Raw genomic sequence first — 12154 nt, forward strand, 5'->3', positions numbered from 1 at the left:
CACTGCAAATGAAACAAATGTTTCTGTGCCTCTTCACTGGACTTGAGGGCAGTGTGAACGAATGAAAGACGTACGTTGTGGTGACAAATTAAAGACAATGTGTCGTAGGCGAGGGGGGAGATGGGCATTATTCCTTGGATGGGAAGTGCAAATGGTTAGCTGTGATGTAGCCATCTCAAAGCATTGCCTTCCTACTCTAACAGTCTTCTGAGCTGGTTCCAGTACTTTTAGGAGCTGCATAAACTGTAAGGACATGGGCAACAGTTCTCGTTTCTCCCTTTGTGGGACGTGAGCAAGCAACGCACATGGTTGGCATATTAGGTTTTTCTGCTTTTGTCCTTTTTCTAGTGGCCTTTGGTTCCTTGAAATGGAACATCACACCCCAGGATACAACTGGTTGGGGAAAGGCTTGCCTTTGGAATTTTGAATTCTCGTGCAATTTCAAACTCCCTACTGCCACTGGCCCCTTGGTAAAGACGTAAAGGATGCTTACAACCTTCTAAAAAGCAGGATACAAAACAATTTGGGGAGTTGCTCCTTTAGAATTTCAAAGAGAATACATTTTATTCTTAAAGAAATGGCAGACCTGGAAGTTACTGAACTATGATTCCACAAGTTGAATCCCACTGTGAATTTACTAAGTGGCTCCAGGCAACTCAAAACCTTTAAGCCCCATCTGCAATATGGGGGCGGTAAGACCGACATTAATCATCTTTACAAGCCTGAATACAATGGTATATTCGAAACCATTTGAATACATATATATGGTGACAGTAGCAGTACTTGTACGCAGCAGCAGAGACTGCCTTGCGTCCACCTAGAATAGAGGTTAGTCACACTTCATGTTTCGGAAATATAATCATGGTTGTCTCTGAAAAGAACTTGGGAGTGCCTTGTTAATTTTCACACTGCATTTGGAGTGATTTGTCTGGCATGAGCCATTTTTAGTTGTGCTGCTGTTCAGTAAAGACTGCCTGCTACAGTACGTGAATTCAATATGCAAGCCTAGTTGGTTGCATAAACCAGTCATTGTGTGATGACAAATTAAAGGACTGTGGACTCAGTGGCAGTCCATCACTCAGCTGCTGGGGGCTCTGGTATTCAGTCTCTCCACTGTCTCGGTAGCTTTTCTTCTGCTCATGTATATATAGCAGTTTCAGACTCAAACTGCTGCTGAAATCTTGATTTGAGAAAATCATATAAACGAGGGGGTATCTTGGATCGGTTTTAGCTAGCAGGAGCTGGGATGAGCTTTTTTTAAAAAAGTGTCAAGTCTATAAAGTGGTCATTTGTTAATTAAGCTGTGTTTGGCTTAAAACTCTTTTGGGTTAACTCTTTGGCACTGCAAGCATTAACCTCCTAGAAATGATGCGCTGAGGAAGGAACTCCAGCCATGTTCTGTGGAAAAGGTTCTAGGCTTTTCTCCACTTCCAAGCCAAAAGCCTGTTACCGCTTAACAGAACTTCCTTGATGGTTTTATGTAATGGTTCTTTTCCCAGACAGAGAATACATTCCTGTAATTTTTGTTTTGTTTTTTCAGTTCACCATAATCACAAACTGGAAAATAAAGCTATGGTTTGCTTTGTTTTCTTGCAACTCTGTTTTCTTGGGTTTCTTTTTTTATTTGCATAAAATGTATGCCGCAGTTTGTTATACTTTAAAAAGATCCTTAAAACGTTGGCCCTGGAATGAACAGGATGGAGAACTTTTCGAAAGCCACTTCTTATCGAGTTGCTGTGGCTTGGGATTCTGTTACACTATCTGTCTCTGTGTAATTTCTATGCAAAAGCTGGAAGTTTGGTACAGAGCTTTTGAAAAACCAAGCCCATCATCAGCATTTTCTTTAAAACAGCCCTGTATATCAGAGTACAACAGCTAGTGGCCTGTGAAAGGTAAAGTTGCATGCTACGGACACACACACACACACACAGAGAGAGAGAGAGAGAGAGAGAGAGATTGTTCACTTTTCATATAGAATTATTCCCTAACCATGCTTGCAATAATCATGTTTAGGCATTTATTAAGGTGGCAGTTTGAAGTTGGTTTATTTCCTCTTAAAGCTTTTTACAGAATCAACAATTAACATCATTTGGCATGGTATTTTCATAATCATATTGAAAGTAGTATGTAAAAGCTTCATCCCTCCACAAGGCACAACTGAAAAAAGCAGCCTGACCCAAGCATGAATCCAGTATCAAGTACAGCCATTTAATGCCCCGGACTTCCATACTGTTTATCTGTATCCAAAGCTGCCTTTTTGTCAGTGAGAATTTACAACCTGCTTCCAACCCGTATCAAAAGTTCACTAGAGATTCAGAATATATACAAACTTAATTCTTTTAATACAAATATTTACATACTATAACTACACGGTGCAATTCTGTCTTGGAACATGCCGGTGTACACAATGTCTCAATGAAAAAGAACCCTGTAAGTGTCAAAACGAATGACAACTTGTACACTGATGTTTTCTGCATTTCAAAAGGCAATGTTATGCAATATATTAAGTCCTCCTTACTTTTCAATCTCTTCCTTTTATCATCTGGCAACCGTTTTAGCTTCCTTACCGTAAGCAGTCATGTTCCTAAACTACTGCAAGCACAACTTTTTGATTCATCAAGTTATTGCATTAGACTACAAACGTCGTATTAAACCAGTAAGGTTGGGTGACTTTAGAAACCACCTAAATTAAAATTGGGCCTCTCAACAGCCCATGTTTCATCCAGCTCCTTTCCTCAGCTATTGATTGCAGTCTATCAGGACTTTTGATAAACCTACTTTAGCTGCCTGCCTGCAATGACAAACAGGCTGATTGTCAAGGCCATGTTTTGGCTGGGTGTTTCACAAATTGTGCAAGGTGAGCTGTTTCAAACTTTAACCAGAAGGTGCCTGTACCTTCTAGCAAAGTTGCAACGAGCAGATTTATTTTCCCTGTACTGTATCGCCATTCCACTAGGTACAGAATTGGGTGGAAATAAGAATAGTAGACACAATAGGCGAGATGAGGATTTTCAAAGCAGTCACCCATACATACAAAAATGATGTGCATCTGCTACAGAGAAATATCTTGTATCTTAGCATGGTTTGGTGAGGAAAGTAAAAAATATACAGCTGGCCTCTTTCTCCCCGTAAGACAGTTTACGTAACCACTGCCGATCTACTTGGTAAATCAGTACAGTGGTCTAGGAAACTGCAGGTAATGAATGGAAACATGCACAGCAAAGTCTGGAAGAATGCCCTTTTCATTTTTGCACTGAGTTTGGTATAGAGGAAGCTGCAGTGAAGACCAAATCCTGGGGACAATGCTAAAATAAGTATTGGCAATTGAAACCTGCTTACTGCACAGATGATAGTGGGAGGGAGAAATCATGAATCTTGTTAGCATATGACAAATGTAAATGAAATTCAGTATTTTCTACTTCAGTCATAGCTTGGCTAGGTAGTGAAACCAGTTTGGGGCAGGGGAGACAAAACGAGCAATAAATTTGCTCATATGCATTGCTCAGTTGGCTTGGTGTCTCTGATGAAGGTAGAGGAGCTAATGGCAGTTTAAGCTAATATTTCAAAGAACATCTTTTCCATTGTGCCATTAGCAAGAAATATTACATGATATACTTCTCCTTTGTGGGGGAGGCAACTCGGGTTAACCAAAATATTTACAGTGGTGCCCCGCAAGACGAATGCCTCGCAAGACGGAAAACTTGCTAGACGAAAGAGTTTTCCGTTTTGGAGGTGCTTCGCAAAACGAATTTCCTATGGGCTTGCTTCGCAAGACGACAATGTCTTGCGAGTTCCTGCTGGGGTTTTTTTCTCCTTCCCCCCCCTTTTTCTAAGCCGCTAAGCCGCTTATCAGCTGATCCGATCAGCAGATAAGCCGCTAAAAGCCACTAATAGCGCTAATCCGCTAATCCGTCAATGGGCTTGCTCCGCAAGACGAAAAAACCGCTAGACGAAGAGAATCACAGAACGGATTCTTTTCGTCTTGCGAGGCACCACTGTATTGTTCTACAAATTAAGGAAAGTAACCCCAACACCGTTTCCACTTAAGGCCATTAATTTCAATGGATTTAAGTGTGCCCTAATGCCACATTAGATTGTGAGCTAAATGTTTAATGCTGTCAAGGTGAACAAGTCATTTCAAGTGGTCTGCACTGTTACAGCATTTAAGCTCCCTAAAGCAGCTGGGCAAGGGGGGGGGGACGACAAACCTCACTGCGGCACAACTTTAATAATTTCCTCAGAAAGAAAACCGGAAGAAAAATTGCTCGGTAATAATGAATATGAACATGGTTGTTTTGAAGGAGTGATACTGTGCTGGAGCATTTTCCACCAAAGTCCTTTGGAAAGGAACAATGCAGCCTAGAAAAGCATACCAAGGATGGACATTGGCATTAAATTGAGTGAGGCTGCCATCCAAAATGACCAATGCCAAGCACAGAGGTATAGCAGTAGAGTGACCCCTCTGCATCACCATTGTGGCCAGTTGGCAGCTTCCAATTCAGAATCAGAAGTTCAGGCCAAGCATCCCTCTAGCCTTTTCCTCCTGCAGTACACTAGGAGTGGCAGGCCCATAGATTCTGGAAGGAGGTCATTCAACCACTGCCTTCAAGGTAGGGTCTCCCACTTAATTCCATGACACCCAGCCAACTCTGTGCTAAATAAGACGGACAAACAGCACAACCGGAAGGAAGGAAGGTGCATATGCCGCAGAAGCAGCCAGAGGGGCAGTGGTTAGATCCTGATCGCTGCTCTCTTCTCACTGCATCCACCACAATGAGGCTCACCAGGAGGCTGTGGACAAGTCACTCAACCGACCACAGGGTCGCTTTGAGGGTAAAATGCTATTTGCTCCAAGTTATGGACTTCGAGGAAGGATAGGATGCAAACCATTTTAAAGAGAGTTACTAAACTTGTCAAGGAAAAAAAGCCCCTCCTCTTCCCCCCCCACCTCCAGAGGAAGTTATAGTCTATGTCAACCCGCATCCTGGTTATTTTAAGATGCCAGATCCTTGTCAGTTCTCTGACGAGAAGCCGAGTTAAGTGAACCCTGTAATATTTTGGGTAGTGTTAATTTTTAAAAACGAGCAACTCTTTAACTCAATGGATGATGTCTGCAAGCTGGAGCTACTCTGTCCAATACTTAAAAACTGCCTGTAGAAGTACAGCCAAATTCCTTCAAACAGTTCTGCCCCTGCAGTTTCCTTCTGCCTTCCATGGGCTCCAGAGGAAAAGGGGAAGGTTGCTAGTTCCTGTCCAGGCCAAGTTTCCACCAGCCCCTCCTCTCTTGCCTCCGCCTGCTGCATCCATGTGTATGCTTAACATTTGACACCACACAGCCATCCGGTCCAGGAACTGGATGTGTCCTTTCCCAGGTTGCACACTCCCTCCGGCTAACGCCCAGCAGTAGCAGCAGATGGGGGAGCTGAGCATCCGAGGGAGAAGGACGCTCTGGCATCACCTTGCAACCCTCCTCCCCACATTATCTTGGCAGCAGGCGGGGAGAATCATAGAATTGGAAGAGACCACAAGGGCCATCGAGTCCAACCACCTGCCAAGCAGGAAACACCATCAGAGCACTCCTGACATATGGTTGTCAAGCCTCTGCTTAAAGACCTCCAAAGAAGGAGACTCCACCACACTCCTTGGCAGCAAATTCCACTGTCGAACAGCTCTTACTGTCAGGAAGTTCTTCCTAATGTTTAGGTGGAATCTTCTTGTAGTTTGGATCCATTGCTCCGTGTCCGCTTCTCTGGAGCAGCAGAAGGGAGGGAGCTCCATCAGCATAGCTGTTTCCTGTGCCGCTGGGCTAATGTAAGAGTCTGATCCTGTTCACACTTTTCCCCATCCAGTAAATGAGATGAGAAGAAACCTTCCTAAGGGAAGGCACTGGGGAAATGTTCCAATTGTAGCCACTGCTGGGCAGGTGCGCGTGAAGAAACAGAGGCTGGAACAAGTGATCCTGGAAAGAGTTGCTTTTGTTCAAAGTGACCTCATGGCGGCCAATGGATACCTTAGTAAAATAAATGCATTGGCAACTGGACAGAAAAGATGCTGTTTTATTTTGAGAGGTGAGGGCCAGCCCCGCTTAAATTCTTTAAACCATGTTACGTCTACTCAAGACATAAAAGCTCAATGAGTTCAAACAGTTACTCCATGGTAAGTGTGCGCATATATATATAGAATTGTAGCCTGACGTCCTGTTGCTTTTGAACAGAGAGTGAGTTAAGCACATACTTAACTTCCCCACTGAAATTGGAAAGCCAAAACCATTGGGCGGGGGGGGGGATGGTTTGGGAAGTGATGTGGAAAACTTTACCACTTTAAGCAGTAATGGATATCCTTCACAGGCCCAGGTCACACATAATCCTGCAGTTATCCAGTGATAGTTGTGCACATGGAAACCAGCACTTAGAAAAAGGCGCTTTTTTCTGGGTTAGGGTTTTAGCATGGGCAGGATCAGTGCCAAAGCCCTAGCTAAATGGGAGGGCAGTGGATTTGCTTCCCCACAAACCTAGGTGGTCATATCCACACCACACTTTAAAAGCACACGGCTGCCTCCAATGAATCCGGAGAACTGTAGTTTGCTGAGGGTGCTGAAAATGGTGGCTCTTTGGGGTGTAAGCTACAGTTCCCAGGGTTGTTGGGGAAAGCCATCTGCTTTAAATGTGTGGTATGAACGCCACCCTTGTATGGAGGCCAAAGAGGTTTGGATTCTCCAGAGGTTGCCCGTTCACAAGCTGAGCAGTTGAGTAAATCAGAGTTCAGGAGAAACTCGCCAACCTCTTTGTAAAGCAGATCCAAATGCAATATCCTGCCCCCCCCAAAAAAAAAATCTTATTACCAGAATGAAGTTTTTTTCCATATAGAACTGAAGTGCTAACACTTTTCACTGAAAGAGGTCTGGCTCCCTCGACAGAAACAAACACACACATAGAGCGCTAGGGATCTACTGCCATATCTAATATTGTTTCGGGTTAATACAGAAGTATCAGCAGTTAAGGTTTAAAAGCTGAACAGCTTTCCTTAGAAGGTGACTTTTGCCACTGCTTCAAAGGCTAGAAATGGAGGTGGCCCCTTCTGCAAAGAGGGAGGGGTGTTGATTGTCTTCCCTACAGTTGCAGCTGTTGTTGGGGACACACACACACACCACATTCAATCTTATGGGGATTGCGCTGGGGCACAGCTCTACTTTCTAAGGGGGGGGCGGAGGGGGAATTAGCATTAACAATACCTTACAAATACATACCCAGCCTCACTCAGGGCAGCCATATGTTAAAAACCTGTTATCCAAGAACCATTGTTTCAGTAGATTGGGGGGGGGGGAGAGAGAGAGAGAGAGAGAGAGTAGGGAACCAAAACATGCCCAGTACCTTTTCAGGTAAGTCCCCTTACACTCAAGAAGACATACTGCTGAACAAACCTGCAGAGGATCAGACTGCTAGTGTGCCAAGCCATAAATCGATTCTTTGTGGTTCTTTATAGCTTTACCTCTTGAGCAATTCTTCATACCTTGTGTCAACTGATTTTTCAGTCCCTCGAGTCAAAAGAGAATTTGCGGTGAAATGAATCTTAAGAAAACTTGTTGCTGTTATCTATCACCCCACCAGGGCAGGTAGAACTGGAATAGGAGAGACAGAGAGACTAACATCTTTGAAAATGACTATGGGGCTGAAACCCTCTATCTACTTTCCTGGGAGTAAGCCCCATTGAGTTCAGTGGGACTTAGTTCTGAGTAAACATGCACAGGCTTGCAGCCCCCAAGCACTTAGAGTGAAAACACAGTAAGAAATGCACAGTCCTCATTTGCAAAAGGAGGCGAAATCATGTACAGCGCTTAACAAGGACTTCTGGTCTGCATCTGAATTCATGCAGCCCATTCTACTTTCATTTTGAATGCTGAAGAGAAACTAATACTCACACCAATGGCTTTATGAGGCCGCCTGGCAAAGGCATGCGTAAAAACTGATGGTGGTGGACTTACGCCATCCAAAAATAAACCTGAAACCAGACTCTGCTCAATCTCAGCTCCACAACTCGCCCATTTTGAAAGTAGAGCCTGCCTCCAAATTGATACTCCTTTATATCTGAAAACTTCAGTAGCACGTTTTGTTGAAACAGACAGCATAGCGAGAGAAAGTTCTGCTACCAGGAAACTTGACATTTGCCTGACTGCAGCTGCCCACCCCAACCTAGTGGAAAGGACTCTGAAATTATCATTTCACCAATTCAATAGTAAGTGTCCTAAGGACCAAACTAGATTGTGTGGGAGACACACAATACAGGAGACACTTGGACCGAGAGTAAGCTGCCCTCAAAGGATGTCTCTGAAAACTAGTTGCTGGGAATCGCACGGGACTGGGGCTGTTCTGGCTGCACTCGGGTTCTGCTTGGCCACTGAGAGCTGGTGCTGGACTGCAGGTGCCTTTGGCCTGATTCAACAGTGCTGTTCTTATGCTCTTAAGCACACACACACCGACCTCAATGGGACTTGCTTCCAAGTAAACATGTATAGGATTTCACTATCCTGAATAGGAATGCAGACACCAAAGAACAGTGGATGTTCCTTTTCCTGTCATTTGGTCTTCCTCAGCTGCTTTCCCAATGGTGCGAGGAAATTGATTGGGATGGGGGGAGGCGGGGGAACGGAAAAACAGCAGGAAGAGAAAGGCTAAAGCAGCCCCTGCCCTTCAGAACTGCCTCCTCCAAGACTGCTTTTTTCATTATACCTGGAAACTAATTCACACATACCCCACGTAAAGAGTTAGATCTTAGCTTGCTCCTTCCACGCTTCCCCAGGAAGGACAAAATGCATTCCCAAGGCTGTAGCGTGCTCTTAGTAAACCCTGCAATCTTGCAATATGGGCAAAGCAATGTGTCCATTCCCCCCCCAAAAAACAAGCCCCTCTTTTGTGTCTCCATCAGGAGATGGAGCAAAGCGTTTCACAACAGACAGACCAAATGACAGGTGAAAAACAAAGCTCCAGGGGTTATTTCAAAACCTTTTTGCAGTTGGGAGCTCAAGTCACACTGTGCTTACCTGCTCCCAACTACGACCAAGTAAGGTGCTTTGGGGGTTTTTTGCTCCCCCTCCCTTTTTTCAGACGTGGGACAGTGGGACTTGTTTGTGGTAAGGAGCAGGGTTAGGGAGGCCACTCCTGGTCGTCAGAGCTGCGCTCGCTTCGCTGTACATGCCCGTGCTCCCAGGCTTCCCGCTCCGGAAGCACCTGCTTGTGAAGCGCCTCCAAGACTCGAGGGTCTTCCCCGACCAAATCCAGACCCCTGAGGTGATGCCCACCACCAGGCACATGAAGTACTTCAGCATAAAGACAGCATAGTCGGGCTTGACCTTGGGCTTCTCCCCAGGGCAAGAGCAGTTTTGCGCCGTCTCCCACTGTGACCTGTAGTGCTGCTCATAAATGTAGCAGGCCACCACTATGGTGGCCGGGACAGTGTAGAGCACGGTGAAGATGCCAATCCGGATCATCAGCTTCTCCAGCTTGTCTGTTTTGGTGCCCCCTTGCTTAATCACACTCCGGATCCTGAAGAGGGACACAAAACCGGCCAGCAGAAACATGGTCCCTGTGAACAGGTACACCACCAAGGGAGCCAGGACGAAACCCCGCAGCTTGTCCAGGTTCTGGTTGCCCACATAGCAGATGCCGGCGACCGGGTCGCCATCCACCGAGCTCAGGGCCAGCACTGCGATGGACTTGACGCTGGGGACGAGCCACGCAGCCATGTGGAAATACTGGGAGTAGCTAGCGATGGCTTCGTTGCCCCATTTCATCCCGGCAGCCAAGAACCAGGTGAGGGACAAGATGACCCACCAGATGGAGCTGGCCATGCCAAAGAAGTAGATCAGGAGGAAGACCACCGTGCAGAGGGCAGGGCCCGTGGTCTCGTAGTGTATGTGGTTGTAATCTTTATTGCAAGCCACGCTGGCGTGGCCCACCACCAGCCGGATGATGTAGCCGATGGAGACGAAGAGATAACAGGCGGACAGGAAGATGATGGGGCGCTCCGGGTACCTGAATCTCTCCATGTCGATCAGGAAGGTGGCCACCGTGGTGAAGGTGGAGATAAAGCAGAGGACAGACCACAGGCCTATCCAAAAGGTGGCAAAGGTCTTCTCGTCCTGGGTGAAGTAGGGCTGGAAGCAAGGGACGGCGCAGTTGCGGACGTGGCCTGTCTCAATCTTGTTGTAGAGCGGGTGGGACTCTTCGGAGATGAAGACCAGGGGCTCCCGGCACTCGCACACCCGCTTGCAGCCGGCCCCCTTTAGCGGGGTCATGTTCCGGTGGGCACCTTTGGAGGGGCGGGTGGGCTTGGTGAGGAAGGGTGGCAAGGTGGTGGCGGCCTCCGTGCGGTTGTAATCCATGCACAGCATCTCGGCGTCGCCCAGGACCGGCAGCTTGTCGCAGTTCATCCTCTCGGGCCAGGCGAAGCCGTACTGCCGCATCAGGGGGGAGCAGCCCGCCTTGGCTCTCTCGCAGACCGAGCGGCACGGAGGCAGCGGCTTGGCGTAGTCCAGCAGGCAGATGGGCGTGTACATGCTGCACAGGAAGAACTTGAGGTCCGGAGAACACTGGATCTCCACCAGGGGCCAGAACTGGTGCACCTCCAGCCCGGCCTCGTCCTGAGTGTCGTGGTTGAACTGGTTGGGCATGTAGGTCAGGTTGTAGCCGATGCCCTTGCACATGGGCACCGTGATCTCCTGGCACACGATGGCCTTGGAGGCGGCAGCCGACGGAGCGGGAGCCTGAAGCAGCAGCAGCAGCAGCAAGAGGCTCAGCCACGCGTCGCGGAGGCCAGCCATGGGGAAGGCGGCGCTGCCTCCCGGGGGGGGGGGAGCGCGCTGGGCTTAGCTCTTCGGACCGAGTCCCGGGAAGGAGACCCGGGGGGTCCCCGTAGCAGCAGCAGCAGCAGCAGCAGCGTCGCCCAAGGCGCACATGATACGAGGCGCCCCCTCGCAGTCCGCTCCGAGCTCCCAAAGTCCTTCAGCGCCGGTTAAAGGCGCACCTGGGCGCTTCTGTTCCCCGGCCGGCCGGGCGCCTTAAGGGGGGTAAAACCCGGCGGGACGCGAGCAAGCCATAGCAAGGCGGCGGCGCGGGGGCGGCTCTCTCCCGGCTCATGCTCGCCAACTCCGCGCCGGCTCCGCTTCACAGCTCCCCCGACGGGATCGCCAGCGAGAAAAGTTTCTTCGGCGAGGCCACGGGCGCCGCGGTGCCAAAGTCCCTCCGCGCCGAGCGCACGCCAGCCATGCAAGCGGGACGCGCGTCCTGGCCCGGCCCGGGGGCCGTCACTCTCCGGCGGGCAGCGATCGCCTGCGGGGCTCGGCCAGCGCGCTGGGCTGGCCGCGTGGAGTCGCCGAGGAGCCGCCGCCGCCGCCTGCCATGCCGCCCTGGCTGCTTCGGCTGGAGGCTCCTTCCGGCCGGGTCTCCCGACGGGGCGCTGCGGGCGGAGGCTCCGGCACCAAGCGCCACGCCGCCCAGGCTCGGGTCGCTGTCTGGACGCGCGCAGCCCGCCGAACGCGCCACCGGCGGCGAATGAAGCGCCCAGCCGGAGCCACCTGCGCTCTAGTGCCTGCGCGCCAAGACCGCCCACCCGCCCCGACGGGGCCCGCCCACCCGCGCCGGAGGCCGGCCGACGCACTGGCCCCGGAGCCGCCCCCTCCCCGGGCCGGGAGGGAGACCGAGAAGGCTGCGCCGCCGCGCCAAAAGACGCGCGTCTGGGCGCAAAGGGCCCGCGGCACCCAGACGCGGAAGGGGGGACCCTCGCCCCCTGACCCTCCCAGCACCCGTGGCAAATCCCAGTCCCCACCATGCTTTATTTGAGGCAGGGGTCCTTTAACTGCAAAAGCAACACCACGGAGGGCAGTAGTCACCACGAGGTTTGCCCCAGAGTAGAGCCGTCAGTATTAATGACCATGACAGAGTTCTTGGTCCGTGGACTTCCATAGGTCTACTCAGCTTGGACCTTCGTTGACTACGCGGAGACTTCACCCCGTAGTAAATGGGGTTGCTCTTTAAAGTGCCACTAACTTTGGGCACTGGCTGCTGCCACGAGATGTGAAGAAGACGCGCCGGCTTGTAAGGGAGAATTAGGAAGGATAAGTAACTCCCCCACTTAGCCAACGTGGCTAAATGAAGCCAGG

The 12154-nt window shown here is 49.4% G+C and overlaps 1 protein-coding gene across 1 annotated transcript; it reads right to left on the reverse strand.

Moving 5' to 3' along the window:
• Positions 1–6033: 6033 nt before the first annotated feature.
• Positions 6034–11087, reverse strand: FZD5 (frizzled class receptor 5). The gene has a single exon (XM_082191353.1). The coding sequence runs from the start codon at positions 10814–10816 to the stop codon at positions 9098–9100; it is 1719 nt and encodes a 572-aa protein (XP_082047479.1). The 5' UTR covers positions 10817–11087; the 3' UTR covers positions 6034–9097.
• Between the last annotated feature and the right edge of the window lie 1067 nt (positions 11088–12154).

Source organism: Podarcis vaucheri (assembly GCF_965113315.1).
Source record: "Podarcis vaucheri genome assembly, chromosome: 1".
NCBI classification, from domain to species: Eukaryota; Metazoa; Chordata; class Lepidosauria; order Squamata; family Lacertidae; genus Podarcis; species Podarcis vaucheri.

What these genes read in the sequence shown, in the direction of transcription:
- FZD5 (XM_082191353.1), bottom strand. Translation starts at nt 10,816, where the DNA reads ATGGCTGGCCTCCGCGACGCGTGGCTGAGCCTCTTGCTGCTGCTGCTG.